This window comes from Elephas maximus, chromosome 3 (assembly GCF_024166365.1).
Source record: "Elephas maximus indicus isolate mEleMax1 chromosome 3, mEleMax1 primary haplotype, whole genome shotgun sequence".
NCBI lineage: Eukaryota > Metazoa > Chordata > Mammalia > Proboscidea > Elephantidae > Elephas > Elephas maximus.
In genome coordinates, this window is record NC_064821.1 from 52,660,463 (window position 1) to 52,688,293 (window position 27,831).

At 46.3% G+C, this 27,831-nt stretch overlaps 1 protein-coding gene across 1 annotated transcript in view; it reads right to left on the bottom strand.

Moving 5' to 3' along the window:
• Positions 1-259: 259 nt before the first annotated feature.
• LRRC38 (leucine rich repeat containing 38) overlaps positions 260-27,831 on the bottom strand; it is a 48,991-nt gene continuing 21,419 nt past the window's right edge. The window contains exon 2 of the mRNA XM_049877967.1: positions 260-4,075. Within this exon, the coding sequence (XP_049733924.1) occupies positions 3,822-4,075 (254 nt within the window). The 3' untranslated portion in view covers positions 260-3,821. The remainder of the gene's footprint in view (positions 4,076-27,831) is intronic.

Below are 27,831 nucleotides of genomic sequence, written 5' to 3' on the forward strand. Positions count from 1 at the left end.
ATTGTTATTAATAATAATAACTTGAAACTCTAAGGCAAGTCAGGGAGCATTAAGTCATTGCCTATTGGCTGGGCAAGGTCACCCTTCAAAAGACATTTTCCCTTCCTTTGATGTCAGTGTATTTTCATGGGATGTCCTCAATGGCCCTGCATCCCCAATGTCTCCACATCCCCAATGTTCCCAATGTCTCACAGAGACTGTACCCAGGCAGTAATTGTCTGAACTGGTAATTTTTAAAACAGAACAATGTTTATTCCAGAGCTCTGGGGCACAGTTGGCAGAAATTATGGTTGGTTTTCACCCAGAAATCCCCTGGTTGCCCATCCCCATCCATTAATTCATTCAGTAAATGACCACTAGGCCCCCACTCTGCACAGGGCCTGGGCTTCCTAAGGAAACAGCCAAGCCTGCTGACCAGAATGAATTGCCTGGGGCTGATGGAAGGAATACAACAGGCTCATCAAGTGAAATTCATCCACCAGAACCTATTAGAACAAGGGTCTGCTGCCGTTTCTCATAGCGCAGGCCACCATCTCCCTAGGATTCCAGGAAAGACAAACTGTGACTCTGGTTGGGGTTTGGGACCTTTCAATGTGTCCCCAGAATGATGCTCATGGGGGTAGGGAAGGGACAGGCAGCAAGTCCAACCCCAGTACCACCAGCTGAATCCATGGTGCACCCAGCAAAACTGGGGAAGTGCTGACATTAGGTTGTTTTGCACTTCAAACTCCCAGGTTCTGAACCCCTTGGCATGCTTCGGTGATCTTTTCTAATATCCCCTCATGTGACTAAATGTGAGTGGCGTTTCCCTCTCTCCTAATGAAAGTCCTTTTCTAGGAACCTTCGAACCTTCATTGACATCAGGGTGTAAATGATCGCTGGAACATGTAGACATGGATTAAAGCAGTAACTGTTATTGTTGGCTGCCCAATGGCTCTGAGGAGATAGCCCCTCTGAGCCAGGGGTCTCCTCCAATGGCACCAACGGTGCTGGGGAGTAGGAAGGGTGCCCAAGGGTCTCCTCAAGGGTGAAGGGGGAAGAAGAACGAGTAGAAAAAAAGATTAAGAATAGGAAAGGAGCAAGGGAGTATAAAGCAAAGAGGTAACAAGCTCAGCTCAAAAGCCTCCCAATGAGAGGCCTTCCAACCACCTACTCTAGAATGGCTCCTGCCAGTGGTTCTCTCTGTCTCATAATCTTGTTTATCTCTTTCATGATGCTTATCACAGGCATCCCTGGGTAGTATGAACAATTAACATACTCAGCTACTAACTGAAAAGCTGGTGGTTCAAGTCCACCCAGAGACACCAAAAAAACCCTGTGCAGAAAGGGCCACATGAAGCAGCGACTACATCATCCTGAGACCAGAAGAACTAGATGGTGCCCGACTACAACCAATGACTGCCCTGACAGGGAACACAACAGAGAACCCCTGAGGGAGCAGAAGAGCAGTGGGAAGCAGACCCCAAATTCTCATAAGACCAAACGTAATGGTCTGACTGAGACTGGAAGGACCCCGGTGGTCATGGCCCCCAGACCTTCTGTTGCCCCAGGACAGGAAGGAACCATTCCCGAAGCCAACTCTTCAGGCATGGATTGGACTGGACAATGGGTTGGAGAAGGATGCCGGTGAGGGAGTGAGTTTCTTGGATCAGGTGGACACCTGAGACTATGTTGGGATCTCCTGCCTGGAGGGGAGATGAGAGGGTGGAGGGGGTTAGAAGCTGGTGAAAAGGACACAAAAAGAGAGAGTGGAGGGAGAGAGCGGGCTGTCTCATTGGGGGAGACTAATTGGGAGTGTGTAGCGGGGTGTATATGGGTTTTTGTGTGAGAGACTGACTTGATTTGTAAACTTTCACTTAAAACACAGTAAAAATTATTAAAAAAAAAAAAAACCCTGGGGAGCATAGTTCTACTCTGACACACATGGGGTCGCCATGAGTTGGAGCTGACTCATCGGCAACTGGTTTGGTTTGATTCTGGTGCTTATCGCTACCTAAAGTTACACTTGCCTTTACTTGTCTGTTTTATGTTCTATCCATTAGAATATAAGGGAAAGGTGAGCAGGGAGTCTGTCTTTCTTGTTCCATGCCTATCTGCAGTGCCTAGAACAGTGCCTGGCACTTAGCAAGCACTCAATAATTATTTGTGGAAGCAAAGATGGAAGGGAGCAAAGGAAGAAGGGAATAAGGGAATATATTATGAGAAACAATGGAGAAGTGATTCTCAAAATCACCCTGGGAGCTTCTCAGGAGCCCCTAGTTTAAGTCTCAGCCCCCAGCGTGGTCCAATGTCACGAATGCAAGTTATCTTGCATTAATCCAGCGGGGCACATAATTTCGTTTGTTTCACATTGTCTCTGAACATTCCACATCCTGAAAAACACTGCTTGTCACAGTCTATGCTTCAAAGACATGTCACACACCCCCTAAAGCCATTGATGGAGGTCTTGTCAGAAGTCAAGTCCCAGGGTTTAACATTTGTTGGTCCAGCACAACCTGCTTACTGGAATCCTGGCCTCCAGGGAAGTTTCCTGCAAGCTCCGGAGCTGTCAGGTCTCCATGCAGCAACAATGGAGAATGGTGAAGCATTATTTGGGGGAGGATAGACTCAGGGTGGAGGGTAGGAAAGGAAAACAACTTGCTTGTACTTCTGAGGGAAGAGTGATTCTTAGAAAAGAGATCATCACCGTCGTACAAAGCAACCATCCCTGCCTTTATAAGTCGCTACCTCTTAGGATACGGTTCAGGGTTTGAGCTATGTCAGTAAGAGTCTACCCAGCCCACTCACAAAAATGTAATAACAAAACCCCTTTGATTCTCATGGAATCCAGACTTCTGGAGCCATGGAGGTTGGAGGAAGCCCTGAAACTATTGCCCTGAGATCATCTTTAAACTGTAAACCAAAAATATCCCCTGAAGTCTTCTTAAAACCAAACAATAGCTTAGCTTAACTAGTAAAAAAAAGTCCACCTTGAGCATTATGCTCTTTTAATATCTATCTCTGCATGGGATCAAACTGACCATAGCAACTCAAAAGATTAGACAGAAAGCTTAAGGGACAGTCAGTTTATGTTAATGGGGGAGGAACAACTTGGAAAACGAGCATGAAGATGGCTGTACAACTCGAAGAATGCAGTCAATGTCACTGAATTGTACATGTAGAAGCTGTTGAATTTGCCAATGATCTGCTGTGTATATTCTCAACAACAACAACAAAAATAAAATAAATCATTAAAAAACCTTTGGCCAGTTCTTAACTTTTTCCTTGGTGTCACTGTAGCTAAACTTGGGTTTATTTGTTCTGTGCATAGCACCCCAAGGTTTCTGAGGCCTATTACATAAAGAGCAAAATTCCCGCACCCATGGAGAATGATCTAAGCTTGAATCCTCACTGTGCAAGCTGCTGTCTCTTAGAAGGAGGGAGACGCTTTGGTCTCCCAACACAGGTCAGAGAAATCAATGGCACAAAATCGTCTTTTCACTCAAAAGGTGTAAGTCTTCAAATCTCCTCAAAAGGTTTTCAACCATCAGCTATGAAGCTTGACTTGGTCATCTTCTCCCCACACACACCTCAAAGGGAGAGGGAGGCTCTCCTCCAGGAATGACTCCCTTGGTCCTTCCTGGGCTCCTCTACTCTGCTGATGCTAAACTCTGAGATTGGAGGTCCCACCGGGAGCTCCCAGGGTCCAAGACACTACAAGGAGCAGGACTCTCCTCGGTTCACGCACACGGATCAATTCCTTTCTGTTTTCAGCATTTCCCTCTCAGGTTGAGAGGACCCACTGGCTTGGATACTCGAAAGCAAGAAGGGGAGGGGGCGGCTCAGTCATCCTCCTCCTCTTCTTCATCCTCGGTGTCTTTGTTGGGGGCACACCTCTGGAAGCACTGCACCACCGTGGCTAGGAAGAAGCTGGAAATGATGGCGGCGATGGAGACGGCCACGCCAGAGAAGATGATGATGAACAGGTCCGTGAGAGAGAGGCTGAACTTGCACTCCCTGAAGCTAGCCTCCGACAGCTCCTGCAGGAATATCCTCCTGTTCTCCGTGGGCAGCGAGCACTGGATTTCGTCCAGGCCTGTGAGAAAGGCAGGCAGAATGAGAGAGAGGTTTAGGGTGTAGCACGGCAGTACTGAAAAGTTGACAAGGAACGTGCTTGTAAAACCAGCAAATCAGCGGCATTCTCCCTCCCGCCCCCAAAAAGGAAAAAAAAAAGTTGATTTGAAAGGAATTGAAACTTTTTAAAGAGCCTCAAAGTAATCACTGCAGGAACAATCAGAATGTGTTGGTCTTCCTTGTCCTATTTTAAGGTTTAGTACTGTTTTGACTGGCGTCCCTGAGCAGTGCAAATGGTTAATGTGCTTGGTTACTAACTGAAAGGCTGGAGGTTTGAGTCTCACTCAGAGGTGCCTTGGAAGAAAGGCCTGGCGATCTACTATGGAAAAACCACTCCTTGAAAACCCTATGGAGTACAGTTCTACTCTGATGCACAGGGGGTCGCCATGGTCAGGGTCAACTTGACAGTAATTGGTTTATTGTTTTGATTTTGGATCACTGAGGGTGGTGATGGGACCTTTTGGTTGGCAGCTGAGCACTTTAACAACTGCACCACCAGAGGGTTTAGGACATCTGTAGATCTTCGTCCAGACCTGGTTCATACCCAACCTTGGGGATAGAACATAGGGTTTAAGGTGGATGCAGTGGGATGGGGCAGGGCTAACAATGGAAGAAGCCTCCAGGTCGTAGCTGCCATTTCCCAAGTTGATGCCACCCTCCTTTTCATTGCCTTTAGGGCAAAAATGAACAGAAGGGTTGTAGGAACTCCACTACCCTGAAAGGAACGGGGAAAAAGAAGGATATATTTGAAGGTGACCTTCCAGTAGTACTCTCTGAGATGGTTTTCACACTTCTATGTGCTCAAGAAAAGGACTTGAAGCACTTACTAATGAAGATCAAAGACCACAGGCTTCAGTACGACTTGCACCGCAACATAAAGAAAACAAAAATCCTCACAACTAGACCAATGAGCAACATCATGATAAATAGAGAAAAGATTGAAGTTGTCAAGGATTTCATTTTACTTGGATCCACAATCAATACCCATGGAAGCAGCAGCCAAGAAATCAAACGATGCATTGCATTGGGCAAATGTGCTGCAAAGGACCTCTTTAAAGTGTTGAGAAGCAAAGATGTCACCTCGAAGACTAAGGTGCGCCTGACCCAAGCCATGGTATTTTCAATTGCATCACATGCATGTGAAAGCTGGACAATGAATAAGGAAGGCTGAAGAATTGACTCCTTTGAGTTGTGGTGTTGGCAAAGAATATTGAATATACCGTGGACTGCCAAAAGAACGAACAGATCTGTCTTGGAAGAAGTACAACCAGACTGGTCCTCAGAAGCAAGGATGGCGAGACTGCTTCTTATATACTTTGGACATGTTGTCAGGAGGGATCAGTCCCTGGAGAAGGATATCAAGCTTGGCAAAGTTTTGGGTCAGGGGAAAAGAGGAAGACCCTCAACGAGGTAGGTTGACACAGTGGCTGCAACAATGAGCTCAACCGTAACAACAGTTATAAGGATGGCACAGGACCCAGCAGTGTTTTGTTCTGTTGTGCACAGGGTCACTATGAGTCAGAACCGACTCAATGGCACCTAACAACAACAACATGCGCTCAAGAATCACCTGAAGACTGTGTTAAAATGCAGATTCCAAGGCACTATCCATGAAGAACCTGATTTGTAGGTCTGGGGCCCAAAGTTCTGCATTTTTAGTATGCATTTTAATACCCTGGTGATTCTGAGGCTGTGAGCCCACAGGCTGACTTTGAGGAACACTGGTTTTTAGTTGCTAAAGGAGAGTGTTAGGGGCTTGAGAGCATCTGGGACATTCACTGCTGAGATGACCAGAAGAGCCCCCTTTGACGCTGTTTATGTCTTAGAGTCCTTTTTAAGATTTCACTTGAAGAGTGCTGGCTAATTTTTTTTTTTTAAGCTTCAAATCCTACTGTCTAGAAAAGCACCACAACTGAGTGTGTGCTGAATAAGTGCTTTATAATAACAACAGCTAGATAGAACTTACCATGGGCCAGACACAGCTCTAAGCACTTCACATATATCAACTCATTTAATCCTCACAACAATTCCATGTGGTATCCCCATGTTACAGATAAGAAAACCGAAGCTCAGCAAGGCGAAATACCTTACCCAAAGCCACACAGCTAGTCAGTGGCCTAGCCTGGACTCCATCTCAAGCAATCTGGCTCCAGAGACCTGGTCTGGAATCACTATGCCTCCAAAAGAAAAAGAAAGGGCATGTGAGGCTGGGGAAGAAAGCCAACAAGACGAGAACCAGAAGAAGAGGAGATGGAGGCACAGGAAGCTGGCTGATGCTTTCTTTCCATTGCTAACAAGTGGAATGTGGCAGTAGCTAGAGAAGTCTTAGGTCACCTAGTGGCGAAGGGCATGGCTTCCAGGGTAACGGGCTTATAACCTTTGTGAAATACCTCCAATAAGCTGTTGCTCCTGGTGTACTCTCTTCTATCTGCCAGCAAGTGAAGTAGGAGGAAGCTACAGGAACCGCAGGCAGGTGAATTATACACACTCCAGCCTAAATGTGAGCCTCGAGTGAGGCCCGAGAAACTGAGTGTGATGAGAGAAGGTTCTCTGAACATTGGTTTATTCATTCAACAAATATGTATTGAGGACTCAGCCTGTACCAAGCGAATGGTGATCAATGAAACAAGGAAGGCCCGTACCCACAGAGAGTGTAAATCCTACTGGGAAGAGACATTCATTTATGTATTCAACAAATGCTTATTCAGTATTTACTATGTACCAGACTCTGAGAGGAAACCCTGGTGGCGTAGTGACTAAGTGCTACAGCTGCTAACCCAAGGGTGGGCAGTTTGAATCCACCAGGCGCTCCTTGGAAACTTTATGGGGCAGTTCTACTCTGTCCTATAGGGTCACTATGAGTTGGAATTGACTCAATGGCAAAGGGTTAGACCCTGAGATGTTAAAAAGCAAAGATGTCACTGTGAGGAATAAGGAGCACCTGACCCAAGCTATGGTATTTTCAATCACCTCATATGCATGTGAAAGCTGGACAAGGAATAAGGAAGAACGAAGAAGAAATTGATGCATTTGAACTATGGCATTGGCAAAGAAAATTGAATATGTCATAGACTGCCAGAAGAATGAACAAATTTGTCTTGGAAGAACTACAGCCAGAACGCTCCTTAGAAGCAAGAATGGCGAAACTTCATCTCACATACTATGGACATGTTATCAGCACGGAGCAGTCCCTGGGGAAGGACATCATGCTTAGTAAAGTAGAGGGCCAGCAAAAAAGAGGAAGACCCTTAACAAGACGGATTGACACAGTGGCTGCAGCAACGCGCTCAAACATAGCAATGATTGTGAGAATGGTGAAGGACTGGGAAGTGTTTCGTTCTGTTGTACACGGGGTCACTATGATTCGGAACCAACTCAACGGCACCTAACAACAACAACAACAGACCCTGAGGAGGTGTCCCTGGGTGGTACAAACAATTAATGCCCTCAGCTGCTAACCAAAATGCTTGTGGCTCAAGTCCACCCAGAAGCACCCCAGAAGAAGGTCTGGTGGTCTACTTCTAAAAAATCAGCCATCGAAAACCCTACAGAGCAGAGTTCTACTCTGGCCCACATGGGGTTGCCATGAGTCAGAGTCAACTCCACAGCAAAAGTTTAGGCCCTGAGAATATAACAGTGAGCAAATCGAAGTCTTTGCCCTAATGTAGCTTACCTTTTAGACAATCAATAAGTAGATCAAGGAATACTTAAAATGGTTTAAGATGGGGATAAATACAAACACATGGACCATCAGGGTGAAATGATAAAGAATGCCTGGGACAAAGGACCTTCTTTAGATAGAGTAGTTAGGGGGTAATATAATAGCTAAGATCTAAAAGATGAGATGGAACCAGTCATGGGAAGAACATTCAAGGCAGAGGAGAAGTTGAGAAAGTGCATCAGTATTTGGGAACACTGTGTAACTGGGGGCAGCAAAGGGGGCACAGGTGAATTAGTGTGAGGTGAGGGAGGGTATTGGTGACTCAGTGGTAGAATTCTCGTCTACCACGCAGGAAACCCGGGCTCAATTCCTGGCCAGTGCTCCTCAGGTGCAGTGACCATCTGTAAGTCATTGGGGGTTTGCATGTTGTTATGATGCTAAATGGAGCCCTGGTGGCATAATTGTTAAGAGCTTGGCTGCTAAGCAAAAGGTTAGCAGTTCAAATCCATGAGCTGCTCCTTGGAAACCCTATGGGACCGTTCTACTCTGTCTTATAGCATCGCTATGAGTCGGAATCAACTCAACAATGGGTTTATGATGCTGACCAAGCCTCGGTGAAGCTTCCAGACTAGGTGGACTAGGAAGAAAGGTCTGGCGACCTGCTTCCAAAAAATTCAGCCAATGAAAACTCTACAGATCACAACAGTCCAATCCCCAACCGATCACGAGGATGATGCAGGACCACGCAGCATTTTGTTTCATTGAGGATGAGGTGACCAAGAGTCAGGAGCCAACTTGGCAGCAGCTAACAGCAATGAGGCAGAAAAGATGAATACACACTGAGATGAATGCCCTGTCAGCCAGAGTCCTTCAGTTAATATGACAAACAGAACCCCTCCCCAACCCTGACCAATCCTCATTAGGCATGAACAAAACATATGAACTTCTACAGCATTAAAGCCACTGAAGGCTGTTTGTTACCAAGCGTAACCCACCTATCCTGATACACAGTATGAATTACATAGTCTCAAATCACTGCTTGATTTGATTTTTACAAACCTCGGATATATGAAAATATATAATATTAAAATGCATAAAGAGCTCAGATCTTCTGTCTCTGATCTGGAAGAGGAAAGAAAAATAAAGTAGTAGTAACTAACACTTACATTGCACTTACTATGTGCCAGACGATGTTCTAAGTCCCACACACATGTTAACTCTTAATTCTCACAACAACTTTATGAGGTAGGTACTATTATTATGCTCACTTTATGGATGAGAAAACTGAAGCACAGAGAGATTACTTAGCTTGCCCTTGGCAACACTGCTAGCAAGTGGTAAAGCCAAGTGTATTCAGGCAGTTGGCTCTGGAGGCTTACTCTTATCCTTTAATCAGCAAAGCACCTTTTCTCCAATGAGATGTGAGGACACCATTTTGCCATTAAGCTCAACGGTCATCAATCTCTGCTTCCCTTCAACCTCTCAGGAAAACCTTCACTTGCTCCCTTTTTCAGTGCTTCGGGATTTCAAAAAACTTCCCCTCAGCCCGTCTCCAGTATAGCCTAAACGTCAGAATGATTTCCTCACACCTCGCTAATTAGCTGCCTTTTTCCTGGAAAGAACAGCCCTACTAATTGGCCCTGAAACGACCCTTTACTTGGATCTTTGTATACCTTTCCTTCTCCAGCTCAAAAGCAGGAGGCGGAGAAAGTGCTTGAGCTTCCTTTTTTCTTCTGTCCTGGCCCATCTTTTATGTAGTCTAGAGCCAACCCACTGATGCTTTCCTCCCCATGGGAACCGGTTGCCTAGCAACCAGACTCCCGCTCCCTCTTTTCTTGGAATCAGTGCCTGCTTCACCTAGCCAAGGAAGATGCTGGACCAGAGCTCCAAAGGCCTCCCCAGATTATACTTGACTGCCGTTTTTGACTGTTTCCTTTTCTCAGAGAGGTCAAATGTTTATTTATTGCTTCTAAGCATTTTCTTCAAAATTTTAAAAAGCAAAGATGTCACTTTGTTGACCCAAGCCATGGTCTTCTTAATCACCACATACGCATGTGAAAGCTGGACAGTGAAAAAGGAAGACAGGAGAAGAATTGATGCATTCAAATTGTGGTGTTAGTGAAGAATACTGAATACACCATGGACTTTGAGAAGAATGAACAAATCAGTTTTAGAAGAAATACAACCAGGACACTCCTCAGAAGCAAGGATGGTGAGACTTCGGCTTGCTTACTTTGGACACGTCATCAGGAAAGACCAATCGCTAGAAAAGGCCATCGTATTTGGCAGAGGGTCAGCAAAAACAAGGGAAACCCCTGGTGCAATGGATTTGCACAAAAACCACAACAGCGGACTCAAATTCTACTCTGAAACATGTGGGGTTGCCATGAGTCAGAACTGATTTGAAAGCAACAGGTTTTTTGTTTTTCTCTTCTGCAGGATCTAGCTTGAGATCAGGGTTTCTCAAACCTCAGCACTATGGACATTCAGGGCCAGATAATTCTTTGTATGGGGGTCTTTCCTCGTCACAGGATATTTAGCGGCATCCCTGTCCCCTAAATACAAGATGCCAACAGTGGCAGCCCCCAGTGATTGCAATCAGAGATATCCCCAGACATTGCCATGTCCCTTGGGGGGCAAAATCACCCCTGTTGTGAATCCCCGTGTCAGACTGCAACACCCTGCTAAGTAGGGAAGCCTCTGGGGCAGGCTGCTCTTTGTCACTAGGCAGACATTTAGTTACTAATTCATGCTCTAAACCAAGCAAGCCAGGCTTTATGCTGGGTGCCATGACAGACACAAAAAGAGAAAAAGATGTGGCTATGGTCTCCAGGGGCTCAGGTCTGAGAGGAGGGGGCATGAGAACACACACACAGACAAGGGTATTTCGAGACAGAGAATGGAACATGGAATAGGAGAGGCACAGGGAAGGCCTGCGGAGGGGTTCAGAGCAGAGCTTGGGGGCTTTGGGTGGGAGGGTCAGAGAGGCCATGGAAGGTGGGCAGTCATCTGGGCAGGTGCAGGTGAGAAGGGGTCCCTGCCATGTCCCCACTTGACTTTGGAATGCTTATCCTGCTTACCTGACCCCATCTCTTCAGCTGTCAATTTAAAAATAGCCAATGAAAGCTAATCCGTACCCACGGCTGCACTCTATGGGAGCTGGCCACTGTACTCAGGACTTTACACATATCAGACCACTGAATCCTCATGACAACCCAATAACGAGGCTACTATAATCATCCCCATTTTACAGATGATCAATCTGAGGCACAGAGAGGTGACGGGACTTGCCCGAGGTCACAAAGCAAGGAAACAACAGACCTGGGACTGACACCAGCCAGTCTGGCTCCAGAGTCCCCGCCCTTGACCACTACATAGAACCACCCACTTTCCCACCTCAGGGTCTTGTAAAATATGTGCTCTCCAGCAACTCTAGAACTCTCTAGTTCTCCCTAGAACTAGCCAGCAACTCTCCTTGTTCCCTGGTCTGACCTGGACAAGAGAACAGGTCAAGCTCCCTGCATAGCCTCTGGACACCCTGTCAGGAGAAGGGAGGCATGGATGGCTCTGGAATATAGACGCATAGAGACTCTGTCCCATGAGCGTTAGAACAGACACCAAGCTGGGGTTCCGGCTCCATCACTGATGCTGTGTGGCCATAGGCCCCACCTCCCCGAGAGCCACCTTGTGAGGATGTTGTCAACACTGAATGAGGCAGTATATGAGAAGCTCTCTCCACCATGCCTGGCCACAGTAGCTGCTTGGAAAAATCATAGTTATTATTATTCAGATTTTCCGAGTCAGGGCTTGTGTCCCACTCTCCAGGTGTCAGAGAAGGCGCCCTTCATGTGTTTCCACAGCAGCAAGAGAAGAGAGCAGCTGTTCTAACTACATTGTTGTTGTTAGGTGCCATTGAGTCAGCTCCAACTCATAGTGACGAAACACTGCCTGGTCCTGTGCCATCCTCACAATAGTAGGCATGCTTGAGCCCACCGTTGCAGCCACTGTGTCAGTCCATCTCATTGAGGGTCTTCCTCTCTTTCTCTGACCCTCTACTTTACCAAGCTTGATGTCCTTCTCCAGGGACTGGTCCCTTCTGATAACATGTCCAAACTACGTGAGACGAAGTTTCACCATCCTTATTTCTAAGGAGCATTCTGGCTGTACTTCCTCCAAGACAGATTTGTTTGTTCTTCTGGAAGACCACGGTATAGTCAATATTCTTCGCCAACACCAACTACAAACAGTTTGCTCTCAGCTACTTACCGAAAGGTTGGAGGTTTGAACCCATTTAGTGACACTACAAAAGAGAGGTCTGGTGATCAAGCCAAAAAACCCCTGTGGAGCTTTGTTCCACTCTGGAACCCATGGGAGTGGCCATCAGTCAGGACCAACTTGATGGCAACAAGTTTTCTAACTACATTAGGCTGAGGCAAAAATGAAGATGAAACTGTCTTCTTCCATCTGCTGACTTCGGGGTGTCTGAGATATGGAGGTGGAAAGAGCAAGAGCAGAAGCTTCTTGTTAGCTGCTATTAAGTAGATCCTGACTCATAGTGACCCCATGCACAATGGGGTCAGACTGTTGTGATCCATAGAGTTTTCATTGGTTAGTTTTTGGAAGTAGATCACTAGGCCTGTCTTCCTAGCCTGTCTTAGCCTAGAAGTTTTGCTGAAACCTGTTTAGCATTGCAGCAACATGCAAGCCTCCACTGAACCATGACTGCCCCCAAAGCTAGTCAGGGGTTTCAAAGAGTCAAAAATGGATAATCTATCTTCCTAGAATTGTCATCTGACTACAGAGGGGATGGCTGCTCCTATACAGCCCACACGGGACATTTTGTCAGGGGTTAGCAACCAACTGGCAAAGGGCTGGCCCAATGCAAGTCTATAGAAAGTGGGGAGCAGGGCTGGGAATGGCAGGGAAGACACGGAGACACACTGGGCAGATTTCTGCAAAGGAAGAACATGCATGACTCCTAATTCAGTATAATTCCACGAGTACTTCCGGAGCTGAAACCCACACCCTGAAGAATGTGTGTGTGTGAGTGGGTGAATGTTAGTACGTGTGTGAATGTGTGTGCAGGTGTGTGTGAACGTGTGTGTGTGAATGTATCTGTGAGTTTGTGACCATATGTATGTGAGTGTGTGAAAGTGTTTGTGTATGCATGTGTGGTGACCACCACTAACCGAGCATCTACTATGTTCTGACTGTGCACAGCCCATAGCACACGCTATTTCTTACTTACCTCCCTCTGTGAGGTGAGTGACATTACCCTCATTCATAGGCAAGGAAATGGGGCTCAGAAATCTTTGGCAATTCACTTACTAATAAGTCGTGAAGCCATAATGCAAACCACCCTCTCTTTGTTTTATTCCAAAGCCCATGTTTCTCCACCACTCTCATTTGTAATACCAAAGAAAATGAAGTCCCAGGCCTCAGGACATTCATAGCCCAAGAACAACAACCAAAAAAACCAAACCTGTCCAATCAATTCTGACTCATAGCAGCCCTATAGGGCAGAGTAGAATTGTCCCATAGGGTTTCCAAGGAACAGCTGGTAGATTTGAACTGCCAACCTTTTGGTTAGCAGCTGGAGCTCTTAACCACTGGGCCAACAAAGTTCCTATAATTCAACAGAGGAATCAAAACTAAGCCACATCAACAAATGAGTAAGACAACATATGACTGAGCATCAACTGTAGTGCTTTACAAATTTAAAGAATGAAGAGACAGGGGTTGTCTAAAAAGTCTAGTGCTCAACCAGTATTTATGAATGAGCATCTTTGAGCTTGGAGGGTTGACTGGGGAAGAATAAGAAGGGCATGGCAGGCTAGAGGCATAGGTGAAATAACTCTCACATCTGAAAGTGGGGATGAAAGACCACATTAGATGTGTCCTCCTGGTCTAGAACAGCGCCCCCTAGATAGGATAACTTCCAAAATCATCGTCGCTGGCTGATGTTCAAAGGGCTGAGTGTGGAGTAGCTGGAGAGTCATTACCAGGAACTGAGAATTTGGAGTAGGAAGTTAAAAAAATGGCAGCCAAGAATCACACTGAGGCCTCAACCATGTTTTTGTTTGTCAATACAATGTCATTTTTTGTTTTTGTTTTTTTTTTTTTAAAGAATTGACAAAATATTTAAATTAGGAGACAGAGCATGGAGACAGTGGTCTGGATGTCATATTGAGACAAGACACATGTTGTGAGCTTGATCACTCAGTCATGCTACCTGACTGGCCCCTACATAAATAAGTATTTGAGTTTGCAACTCCTGGAGCAGTGGGTTTCCTTCTGCCTGTTCTGTGCCCCAGAAGCAGGCAGGGAGTGAAAGGCACGAACAGAAGTTGAAGAAATCACCATCCATCCATGACTAAAGTTGTTCAGAAGCCTGGTGTCTGGGGCTGTGCTCCCCAGGCTTTTGGATTTTACAGACCAGTAAAAATAGGAAATAGGGGAGGCTGGCATAGGACTGTAACTTTTAATTCTGCCCGGTAAGGACATTAAACACACACACCACCACCACTACCACCACCACCATTTTGTAAGAGAGAACATTTCTACACCAATAAAGTTAAGAGGGTAGGTTATTAGAAAGAAAGAAAGAGAGAAAGAAAGAATGAGAGAACGAAAGAACAAGAGAGAAAAGGAAGGAAGGAAGGAAGGAAGGAAGGAAGGAAGGAAGGAAGGAAGGAAGGAAGGAAGGAAGGAAGGAAGGAAGGAAGGAAGGAAGGGAGGGAGGGAGGGAGGGAGGGAGGGAGGGAGGGAGGGAGGGAGGGAGGGAGGGAGGGAGGGAGGGAGGGAGGGAGGGAGGAAGGAAGGAAGGAAGGAAGGAAGGAAGGAAGGAAAAACAGTTGCCAACTCCTGTTCAAGACTCAACCCAGGAATCACCCCTCTGGGGAGTCTGTCCTGAGTACTACCTTTTCCCACCCCCCCACCCACCTCCACCCCCACCTCTCCCACCTCCCCACCCTCCCACCCCCCAATTCCTGGCTCAGTCTTCCCTTCCTGGTTCCCCACTTCCTCTCATCTCTACATCCACAGCTCCCAGCACAGGGCCTGGCACACAGCAAGTGCACATCAAACAAATACAAATGTCTTCCTTCACACAAACTGAGGAAATCCAGAACAAGTTAGAACTGTCTAGACAAGAAGGATTCTGGTGCGCAGTTCTCACCAGGGTCCAGAAAACGAGCCAGGAGCTCTGTTTGTCAAAAAGCTGATCGGAAACCACTCCCTCATTTGTGATTAGGCCACACGATTAGAACTCAAAAAACGCAGTCTGTTCAGAAGACAAAATCCTTTAAACCTGGCATGTGGAAACATTAATAGAATAAGTTCTTAGTTGCAAAAATGCTAAGAACTCCGTTTTTATGATTCCTCTACTTTCTGTCCTGGCGGCCCAGTAGTTAAGTGGTTGGCTGTTAACCGAAAGGTTGGTGGTTCAAACTCACCAGCCACTCTGTGGGAGAACTATGTGGCAGTCTGCTCCTGTAAAGATTACAGCCTGAGAAACCCTATGGGGTGGTTCTACTCTGTCCTATAGAGTCACTATGAGTTAGAACGGTCTCGCCAGCAATGGGTTTGGTTTTTCAGTCTTCAAGGGAGTGCATCCCAGATGCAAGGAACTCTTCCTATTTATTAAAAAAAAAGAAAAAAAACCCTGTTGCCCTCAAGTCAGGAGCAAACTGCCACATCTTTCTCCTGCAGAGTGGCTGGAGGGTTCGAACTGCCAGCTTTTTGGTTAGCAGCCAAACGCTTAGCCATTGTGCCACCAAGGCGCCTTTCCCATTTATTATATATTATTTTTGAAGTGATAATATTAATAGCTGGTGGATTCAATACAGAACCCAGTTTCCTCCCTGAGTGTAGAGTTGAATGAAAGAGAGGTGTGAGATTCAAAGAGCAGAATAAAAAATGTCAGCTTCGTCACTGCCTTAGTCATCTAGTGCTATTATAACAGAAATACCACAAGTGGATGGCTTTAACAGAAATTTATTTTCCCACAGTTCAGGAGGCTAGAAGTCCGAATTCAGGGCCCCAGCTCTAGGGGAAGACTTTTTCTCTCTGTTGGCTCTGGAGGAAGGTCCTTGTCTCTTTAGCTCATTTCCTGTTTCCTTGGAGATTGATGCCAAGACATTAATTGATTGGCATCAGTCTCCCTCCTCCCCTCTCTACATGACCGCTTGCTTGTTTAATCTCTTTTTATATCTCAAAGGAGATTGACTCAAAACATACCCTATACTAATCCTGTCTAATTAACAAAACAAAGACAACCCATTCCCAAATGGAATTATAACCACAGGCATAGAGGTTAAGATTTACAACACATATTTTGTGGGGACACAATTCAATCCAACAGTCACTGAAAAAATTGTTGTAGGCTCCTATCTGTCTTCCTGCTTCTACCTGACAAGGCTCCCCAATTCTCAAGGCAGCCAAAAGAAGGCTTTTAAAGAAAATGTTACATCCCATCATTTCTCTGCTCAGCCCCCAGCCCCCTCAAAGCTCTCCATCTCCCTCTAAGTGAAATCCATGATCCTTACCACCGCCCCCAAGCCCCTCCACTCCACCCTGCTCGTTCCTCAGCTCCCTCCCCCCAGCACAGGCAGACTATAGGCCTTTGCACTTTGTGCGGGGTGGCTGGGGGCCCAGCCTGTCACCACCCCTCCAGGTTCCCTCCTCTTGACTGATGACTTCTCGCCAGCAGCTGACACCTGAGCTGGAGGGGGTGAGGGGCTGCCATTCTCCCAAAATAGATGGTGACAGGGCAGCGGACGGCAGATTGAGATTAATCTCTCACAGGGCTACAGGCGTGGTTTCGGAGCCAGCAGCTCTGTCGGGCCTTTCTCCTGATCGCGCCTCCCAGGAACTGCATAAGCCAGGCCAATGACAGGCTCTGGTAGCGCTTTTTGTCATTGGAAATAGCTTTTGTTGTTGGCAACCAATGTCACCCAGCAGTATGTGTATTGATTGTTTAATGAGAAATTAATTTACTCTGTAAAGCTTCATCTAAAGTACAATAAAAAAGAAAGAACATTTGCCTTCTTAATTCCACTTACTATGCAAAGCCCTGGTACACGCTCAGACAAGAGAAATAAATAAAAAGAAGGGGAATGAAAGAACCCATAAATACACAGTTAACATGCTAGTGTATAGCTTTCTAGATTTTTTTTCTTTTGTTAATTGTTGTTTGCCGTTGAGCTGATTCCAACTCACGGCAGCCCCATGTGTGCAGAGTAGAAATGCTCTATAGGGTTTTCAAGGCTGTGACCTTTCAGAAGTGTGATCACCAGGCCTGTCTTCCGAGGCACCTCTGGGTGAGTCTGAACCGTCAACCTTTTGGCTAGTATTTAAACACTTAACCACTTGCGCCACCAAGGGACTCCTATTTTTTTCCCCCTAGGCGTTGTTGCTGTTGTTAGCTGTTGTCAAGTCGATTCCAACCCATAGTGACCCCATGCAACAGAGTAGAACTGCCCCATAGAGATTTCTAGGCTACAATCTTTATAGGAGAAGATTACCACGTCTTTCTCCAACCGAGTCACTGGGTGAGTTTGAACTGCCAACCTTTTGGTTAGCAGCCTATGTATACATAAACCCTCCAAGTAGCAATACACTCTACTACTCTGTTGGATAACCATATTGGAAAGATCTTTTCATTCAACAAATATAAATTTAAAACATCACTTTTAATAGCTACAGGGTATTTTACTGTACAGACAAGCCACGGATTTATTCATCCCAGGCGTTTCCAGTTTTTTGTTACTAGGTCTTTCTTTACTAGAAGCAATGCTGCTATGAACACCCTTGTATACATTCTCAGTTATTTCCCTAAGGAGGAGCCCTGGTGGCACAGTGCTTACAGCACTCGGCTGCTAACTGAAAGGTTGGTGGTTCAAATTCACCAGCTGCTCTGAGGGAGAAAGATGTGGCAGCCTGCCTCCATAAAGATTACAGTCTAGGAAACCCTATGGGGCGATTCTACTCTGTCCTATAGGGCTGCTATGAGCCAGAATCGACTGGACAGCCTCGGGTTGTTTGTTTTGTTGTTCACTCCTACAAGATGAAGATTGTGTGTAAAAGTGCCTGAAAACCATCAAAGAGTATATCGTTGATTTTATTTGCATTTCTTTGATTACCAGTGCAGCTGACCATGGTATCATGTGTTCACTGCCATTTGGATTTATCTCTTTGTGAAGTACCTGCTCGAGACCTTTGATAAGCACTTTGCAAGTCTTACCAAGGTATGAGAAGTCCTTAGTGACAAGGAGAGCTTGGGGAAGGAGTGTGGTTGATTCAGCCCACCCCACCCCATTCCCGGTGAGTTGCTAGAGCTACCATTCACAGGGAAAGTGGGCTGCTTCCTCCCAGCCTGGCAGAAGGACCAATATGGAAGCTTCTCCAGAGACCACTGGGTACTGGTTCCACCACTCATAGTAAGCATTCACTGCTCCCATCAGTCTCCTCTTTTACCTCCCCCTCACTGGGGTAAGAGGGCCCAGGCTGTGCCTGTGAAACCCTGTCCCAGGTCCTCTCTGGTACCTCCCTGAACACCAAACCAAAAGGACCGGGAAATAGAAGCAGCTTTTTGCTCTTTCACACCCACAGCCAGACTTTCAGCAGCACATCCTGACTCCACAGCATCAGAGAAGGTTAGCTGTAAAAGCCTTTGTTACATTGTTAGCTGCCATCTAGTCGGCTCTTGACTCGTGGCGACCCCATGTACGATGCAACAAAACACTGGCCAGTCCTGCACCATTCTCATGATAGGTTGTGGATTGAACCGTTGTGATCCATAGGGTTTTCAGTGGCTGATTTTTGGAAGTACATCACCAGGCCTTTCTTTCTAGTCCATCTTAGTCTAGAAGCTCTGCTGAAACCAGTTCTGCATCACAGCAACATGCAAGCCTTCACTGACAGATGAGTGGTGTTTGCGTATGAGGTACATTGGCCGGGAATCAAACTAGGGTCTCCCGCATGAAAGATGAGAATTCTACCATGGACGACCACTGCTTTGAGATTGGAAGGTGCCTGTTTAGTAAACAATTTGGCTTTGCCCAAGAGAAGTTCTAGCCTTTGCCCTTGGCTTCTGGGAGGCAATCTCTGGGTCCTTGAAATGTTATGTCTGATCAATGAGTGTGTTTGTCTGCCTGGGGACCTTGGTCACAGTGGATGGTCTAACAGCGTGATTTAAGAGAGGGGCTGGGGACAACTGTAGAGTCTTAGGGTTCAGGCTCTGGGTCATGTAGTGTCCATTAGCCAGACACTGAGATCAACCACATGGATAATCAGTCATTCCTACCTAATGAAGCCCCAGTAAAAACCGGACACTGACTTGCTTTCCTGGTTGGCAACACTCCACGTGTATTGTCACATATTGATGCTGGAGAGTAACTCATCCTGACTCCATGGGGAGAGAACAATGGAAGCTCTGTATTTGGAACCCTCTTGAATGCTGATTTTAATCTGTATCCTTTCCCTGTAATGAACTGTAACCATGAATATACTAAATTTAATGAATTCTGTGAGTTGTAGCAAATTATTAAAACTGAGGGTGGTTTTGGGAACCCCCTGAACTTGCAATTGATGTCAAGAGTGAGGGCAGTCTTGTGGGGACTGTGCCCTGTAATTCTGTGTTGTTGTTAGGTGCTGTTGAGTCACTTCCGAATCATAGCCACCCTATGTACAACAGAACGACACACTACCCAGTCCTGTGCCATCCTCACAATTGTTGCTATGTTTGAGCCCATTGTTGCAGCCACTGTGTCAATCCATCTCATTGAGGGTCTTCCTCTTTTTCAGTGACCCTCTATCTTACCAGGGACTGGTCCCTCCTGATAACATGTCCAGAGAACATGAAGTGAAGTCTCGCCATCCTTGATTCTAAGGAGCACTCTGGTTGTACTTCTTCCAAGACAGATTTTTATGTTCTTCTGGCAGCCCATGATATATTCAATATTCTTCGCCAATGCCGTAATTCAAAGGCATCAGTTCTTCTTTGTTCTTTGTAAGTTTGTTGTTGGTCCTAAACTCTAGGTAGTACCTATGACACCTGTTACTCTCCCTCCCCATCTCTCCCCCTTATTTTACAAGTTAGGTGACTTGTCTAAGGTTGCACAAAGTCTGGACTGGAACCCTGACCTGCTGGCTCCCTGTTTACAGCTCTTTCTAGATGCCAGGTTCTTAGCTCACTAGGAGCATTGGGAGAAGCAGCATGTGCTGTGGCTGCTGCTGCAGTGGCTTCCTGCTGCAAAGGAACACCACCTAAGGAGGCTCACTCCTGCTTCTGGGGGCAGGGGTGCCAGGGAACACAGCTCTAATTTCTTACAGTGCTATCCTCTGTTCTCCACCATTACTTCCATTAAATATCAACAGTTGCATAAGGGAACGAGTCCTAATCATCCTCTCTTGTCTCAGCCAGCAGACACTTGATCTGATTAAGTAATGAGCTGATTTCTTCTAAGAGGAAGCTACCTCTGCAACACTGAGTCAAGGACTCATCATTGGTCTGGCCTCACAGATCATGTCCTGTAGATGGGACGAGACAGTATGGTGGGTCCTGCACCAGCGTCGTGACCTGTACCTGGTATCCTGACTCCCCCCCTAAAATCTTAGGACACCAATATCAATTTCACACACAATTGTGGAAAATCAACTGACCCACAATGTGGTTTCCCCAGCCTGTCCTTCCACCGGAAAGAAATGATCAGAGAATGATCACTGAGGACTGAAAATTTCATTCTCTGGAAGGCATGCATGAGTTTCTACCACCATGACCAACATCACCATCACTGCCATCATCTCAACCATCACTGCCGCTGCCACCTCCACCACCTCTACTGTATTTATCACCACCATTTCTACCACCATTAATGTCCACCTCCACCATTTTGGTCACCTCCACCATGCCCATCACTATCATAATGTCCACCTGCATCATTTCTATCACCATTGCAATGTCTACCTCCACCATTTTAGTCACCTACACCATGTGCATCACTGTCACCACTGTATCTACCTCCACACCGCCCATCACTATCACTATGTCCACCACCATCATTTTTACCACCATCACTATACCTACCACCACCATTTCTATCGCCATCACTACACCCACCCTTACCATCTCCACTACCACCATGTCCACCTCTACCATGTCTACCACCACCACATATCCACCATCACCACTACCAAGTCTACCACCACTACCACTAGGTTCCATTTCTACCACCACCACCACCTTCATCATCAATAATGATCGTTTACTGTAAGCTGGAACCTGGGCTGAGAGCCAGGGATACTAAGGTGCATTTAGTTATTATTTATGATCTGGTTAGATATGTGTGAGGAAAACCAAGAGTGGCTCTGTGAGTCTGGTACCCCCACTGCTCATCATGGTGATCATTGTCCCATGCTGCCTCTGGATGCTCAGAGACACCCACAATGACTCTCTCCCTGAATCTGCCCTTCTAAGTAACTCAGTGTCCTAAGTTAATCTCTAATGGTGGAATCAACAGCTAGCTGGAAGAAGAAACGTGTTAAATGTCTTGGGGATGAGGAGGGAGTGTATACGTTGATGGGTCCCCCCCAACAAATTTGGCAATTTACACTGCTAAAATGGCATTTTATAGACAAGGAAAACTTTTTGAAATGCCTACTATATCTATCAGGAACAATGATAAGTACTTTACCATTACTATTTTGTTTAATCCTTTCTCAACAACCTTCAGACCAGTGGTTCTCAACTGGGGGTGATTTTGCCCTTCAGGGGACATTTGGCAATGTTTGGAGACATTTTTGGTTGTCACAACTTGAGTGGGGGTGCTACTAGTATCTAGTGAGTAGAGGCCAGGGATGCTGCTAAACATCCTACAATGCACAGGACAGCCCCATGACAAAGAAGTATTCAGCTTATATGAAATAACAACAATAGGCAAACGTATAGAGACCAAAGTTTATTAGTGGTCTCCAGGGGTGGGATGGAGGGGAAAAGGGGAATCATTGTCTAGGAAGCAGGGAGTTTATGATGATGGGCTGCAGCTCGGGCCCTGACTTTGAGGAAAACTAGAGACATGGAAGAAATGGGGAAGGGAGTAGGAAAAAGAAGTGAGCCAGAGAAACAGAGACCCCCAGAGACAGGGAGACAGAGGGCCTGGTGATCCAACAGTACCATAAAAAACAACAATAGTAAATACTGCAGACTATGAATATTGAAGCTGTTTCCATATAAAAAATGAATTTGTGCTGTGTGTCTCCTCACTGCTGCCAGCTTTCAGTGGCCCAGCACTGTGAAGACTGCTGTCAGTGGGGCCAGAGTTACAGCCCATTCTAGAAGCAGTGGTGGCGAAGGGGCATTTTCCCCAGAATGGAGACAGGTGAGGTGCTTTCTGAAGATTTATCCTTCTGCAGCTGATGATTTGGGCTCCCCTGAAGTTCCCATGGAAGGCATCAGGGCTGTGTCTGTGAGAGGAAAGGGGCTACCAGGTGGTTGGTGTGGGGGAAGGTATAGAGGCCTGAAGAGGCTGAGGAGGAAGAGGAAAAGCTGGAGCGCCTGAGTGTTATGGTCTAAGAGTGCCCAGGAGGCACCCGGCAAGTGGACAGTGAGAAGGACACTGCCAAGAGCCTGTGGGCGTGCCTGGGTACCACTTGAGTCCCCCAGCCACCCAGTTTCCACACAGTGTGAACTTACTCCTCAGGCTCAGGCCTGCTCCAATCATCGGCTTCACAGCAGTGAGAGCTTGCTCCAGGTCCGAGTCTCAACTCTTGGCACTGCCACAGTTCAGTCACCCTGCTTGCCTACAGTGACCTCAGAACAATCAAAAGACCAGAGGGGACCACTGGCCCCAGTGTCGGAGTGGCCACCATTACTACCGCAGTGATAATAATAACCCAAAACTAAACCAAACCAGTTGGTGTCGAGTTGACCCTGACTCATGGTGGCCCCACGTGTGTCAGCGTAGAACTGTGGTCCATAGGGTTATTTTTTTGGAAGTCAATCTCCAGGCCTTTCTCCCAAGATGCCTCTGGGTGGACTTGAACCTCCAACCTGTTTGTGAGCAACCAAGCACGTTAACTGTGTCCACCACCCAGGGACTCCAATAATAATAACAGCTGACATTTATTACATGTTTTCTGGGTGCCTGGTACTGTGCTAAGTACTTTCCAGGGATTATCTCTTTGACCCTCACAATAGACTTATGAAATAGGTTATATTATTGTCCCTATTTTACACATGAGAAAACTGAGCCACAAAGAGGCTAAACAATCTTCCCAGGGTCACACAGCTAGGATGCAAACCCTGGTGGATCTAAATTCAAAACCAGTGCTCTCAGCTACTCTGCTACAATCCCCTGTCTAAAGACTGCCATGCAATGTGGGGGAAATAGTGCCAGGCCAGGAATCAAGCGGCTTGGCTCTTCCAAAACTTTGCAGTGTGGCTCTGGGCAAGTCACTTGGTCTCTCTGAGCTGACAAGCGGGCAGTGAGAAGGACATCGCTAGAAGCACGCGGGTATGCCCGGGTGCCATGCTGGATCAGAGTCCACCAGCTGCCCAGCTTCCACATAGTGTGAACTCACTCCTCTGACACAGGCTTGGTCCAGTGGACAAGAGTAAACTAGATTAATTCCTCAGTCGAAGCTTTTCTGAGCCCTCTGGAATGTTCACTCTAAGAGAGCAGAGCCTTGTTGGGTTCACTGCTGTGTCCTTAGCACCTGCAATGGTTCCTGGCCTGGAGCAGAGGCATGACAAACATCTGTGAATGTGTGAGTGAGTCTGATGGCATATACAGCAGAGTGGCCTGGATATGTCTGGAAGCCTGAGCTATGGTCCTGGATACCTAGAGGCTGGCCTGCCAGCTGCGCTTCTCTGTGCCTCTCCCTAAGCTCCACCCTCACCCATGGTAACAGGACAAGCTTCTGGCAATGTACAATGTCCCACGTACAATGTCACGCCACCTATCTCCCCCAGCTAACTGGACCAAGAAAGGGACACCTCCTTTCCAGGATCTGGAAATTGAGATCAAGAGAACAGTGTCGTGCCCAGTCTTACTTATCTTGAATGGAGCAGCTGGGAAAGGACACATTTTTTTCATCATGTGGATGGGGAAGCAGAGAAAGCCCATCAGTATATATAGAGAAAAATGAAACATACAGAGTGAGAAGCAAAGGAGAGAGCTAGACAGAGAACAGCCCAGTTCCCTGCAGTGCCCAGTTCTTCCTCTTGGGGCCCGACTGTACTCAGGACTTGGGCTTCTTGTGACACCCCTGCATCCTTATAATAAACCCTCCTGTTTGCTTAGGCTCATGGTGACCCCACGTGTGTCAGAGTAGAACTGTGCCCCTAGTGTCTTCAATGGCTGACTTTTTGGAAGTACATCACCAGCCCTTTCTTTTGAGGCACCTCTGGGTGGACTCGAATTTCCAACCTTTCGGTTAGCAGCTAAGTACATTAACAACCCATGTGTGCCAGAGTAGAGCTGCTCTCCATAGGGTTTTCAGTGGCTGATTTTTTGGAAGTAGATCACCAGACATTCCTTCCAAAGTGCCTCTGGATGGACTAGAATCTCCAATCTTGAAGACAGGGGCTGGGTTTTATTTTAAGTGCAGTGGGAGCCATTGGAATGTTCCTAAATATGCCATATACTATATTAGCTGCTGGGGAGTCAAGGGTAAATAAGACACATTTTGGGTTCCCAAAAAGGGCCAGACAAGTGAGCTGGCAATTCCCAGCAGTCATCATAAAGTTAATACAGGATCTAATTAGATCAAATATCTACTTGACCCAGCCTCAGGGTCAAGTAGATAATAGAAAGATAAAGAAGAGAAGGTAGGGGTAGGCAAGAGGGATTGAGGAGATCAAGAACCTCAGGACAGAGATGGCAAAAGAGACCGAAAGTAGTGAACTCCAGCTTCCATTTAGGTTGACCATTTTGGGGATTACAATTTGACTCATGTAACCTCGAACACACCGCCTAATCTAGATACTCACAACAACCCACGCAATGCGACGTTCCTACTGCACCTTTATAAGCACTGCCAGCCAGAAGGTTGATAAGGCTTGCCAAGCACCTCATCATTCCAAACTACACCCAAGAGCATGAAATTCTGGGACAACAACAATTAGACCGCCACTTGGTTGAAAAGGGCTTAACCCTTTGGGTATCTGAGTCAGCTGGCAACTGGTCAGCGTCAGCTAAAGGTGGTACTGTCCTCTCCACACCAAATCTTGTGTTATCGCTGGGGTGTCCAAGATGAGCCAAAGGTATGTTCACTGTCCCCATGTTGTCCAGCCATGAGGTCTTCCTTTTAATTAATTGATTGTTGTTGCTGTTAGTTGCTGTCAAGTCGATTCTGACTCATGGCAACCCCGTGTGTGCACAGTAAAACTGCTCTATAGGGTTTGCAAGCTGTGACCTTCACAAGCAGATTTCCAGGCCTGTCTTCCAAGGTGCCTCTGGTTAGGTTCGAACTGCCAACCTTTTGGCTAGTAGTGCAGAGCTTAACAGTTTGCACCAACCAGGGATTCTTGAGCTAATTGACAGAATGGCACAATGAAGGTGATGTTTTTAGAAAGATCTGGGGTTTGGGGCGGGGGTAGCAGGACTCCATTGAGCACCCCAGGGGGCAAAACCAGGCAGGGGCGATACTGTCTTAGGTCATGTTTTCCAGTTGACTGTCCATGAACACCCCAGACCTGGTGCCATAAAAGCTGACACCCAGTCCCTGGACACCAGCAATGGCAAGAACAATGACAACCCAGTAACTCAACTCTAATTAGAAGAGAAGTTAAAAATGCATTAGCCTGTGGCACACAGGACATCTACACACCTACAAAATGCAGGAGTGAGGCCACATGTAACAGCAACTGGGACCTCAATCAACCTCTGCTCAGGAACAGGATTCTCTTAGGTACATAAACATACAAAATGTTCACTCACATCAGTGATCATATCATGCAAATTAAGGCCCAGGTGGCACAGTGCTTAAGCCCTTGGCTGCTAACAAAAAGGCTGGAGGTTCAAACCCACCAGCTGCTCCATAGGAGAAATTTGGGGCAGTCTGCTTCTGTACAGATTTACAGCCTTGCAAACCCTATAGGGCAGTTCTACTCTGTCCTACAGGATCAATATGAGTTGGAGTCAACCTAATGGTAATGGATTTGGGATTTTTTGTTGTTTTTTTGAAAGCAATAATGCTTTTTTTTTTTTTTTGCCTATCATGTTGGAACTTTTTTAAAATAATAAAACATAAACCTGGCAATGGTGTGACCAGATAGGTACTCTGTATTTGCTGTTCTAGGGTGCAATCAGGCAAAAATGCATCCACAGATTGCAAATAATACATAGACTTTGATCTTGCATTTCTACTTCAAAGAATCCACCCCAAAGGAATAATGAGAGGTTTCCACAAACTTTACATGTATTAGGATGTTCATCTCAGCATTTTAACATATGAAAAATAAAAGGAACCAGGCCATAACAACAGGAGATAGGCTCAATTAATATACCTATACAACAATCTATTACATGGCCATCAAATGTTAAATTTCAAAGAACTGTAATGACAAGAAACTCTTACAACTCAATAAGAGAAAAAAACAGTAATAAAAATATACAGCAGAGAGGCAGGGCCAAGATGGTGGAGTAGTGAGATACTTCCTGTGGTCCCTCTTACAACAAAGACCCAGAAAACACAAGTAAATCAATTATATGTGACAATCTAGGAGCCCTGAACATCAAAGGCAAAGCTGAGGAAATGGACTGAGTGGCAGGGGGAGGGAGAGACGGTTCAGAAGCAGCGAGGAGTTGCCAGGCCTGGCCCAGTGGGAACCAGCACTCTGCAGACTGGACTGGCTGACAAGCATGGTGAGGCAAGCAGTGGCACTAGGGATGCATTTTCCACACCAGGAGAGACTGAGCGGTAGAGTCTCCTCAAGCCTCCAGAACCAGTGAAAAGCAAAGCTCAATCAGCAAAAGTACATGTGTCCAGCCTACCACACAGATCAAAAAACACCCCTTTGGGAAAAACCTCTCTCCCATTTACCTGCCCCCTTCCCACTTAGCGCTGGGTCCTGGGCTGGCTTCAGAGATTGGCTCATCCCCTGGGCCAGAAGAAGGACCCATCATGCGTCCTGAGCCATTCTTCTGGCCTTGGAGAGGGAATGAATTAACAAACAGGAAAAAATAATCTGCCAGGTCCCCTAAGCCAAGAACTTAAGGCAGGACAGCTCCTTTGCCTAGGCACAGGCATAAGGGGTCCACAGATTTTGAATGCCTTTCACTCCTGCACAGACCCATGTGGGCCCACTTCAACAGTGTAGGCCCTCATTAGCACAATACAACAGGGTATATAGTTGAAGCCCAACTTCAACAGTTTAAGCTATATGGTGGAGTGGTAGCTCCGTGACATTTGACACCACTCTGCCTATTAAGCAGGATCCTCACCTACCCATATCACAGGACTGAGGACTGGTGGCTCCACCCATACCATCTACCCTCCCCAACAGAGATCCAAGAATTAGTGGTGCTTTCCAGTCCATACAGGCAACAGTATTGGGTACCCATAGTTTGGCTGCAAAACCCACCCACCTACACGTTCTAGGGAACAGGAACACACCTTCCACCCAGACACTCAGGGTCAGCCATCAGTCCCCTGCCTTGATCAGCAATGACCCCCTACTGCAGCCAGTTACCTGTGTTTACACCAATCACCCCAGCCTGTCTAGGACTGTAGGTGAGAGCTTGCACCACACACTTGGTGAGCAACTACCTGGACACCTGAGCTGAATCCATTCAAGAAAAGTAAACTGACTCCTGAGGTCACATACCTAGTAACAGATCTAATCACCTGGTGACAAGAACTAAGAGCTTCAAAGGCACCAATAATTAAACTAGCTCACATAAGTAACCTATTTGGGCATATCAAAACAAACAAAACAAGAAACTAGGACACAGTAAGCAAACATAAAATAAATAACAATAATAATTTATTGATAGCTGGGAAACAACAATCAATATCAAATCACATAAAGAGGCAGACCATGATGGCTTCAGCAA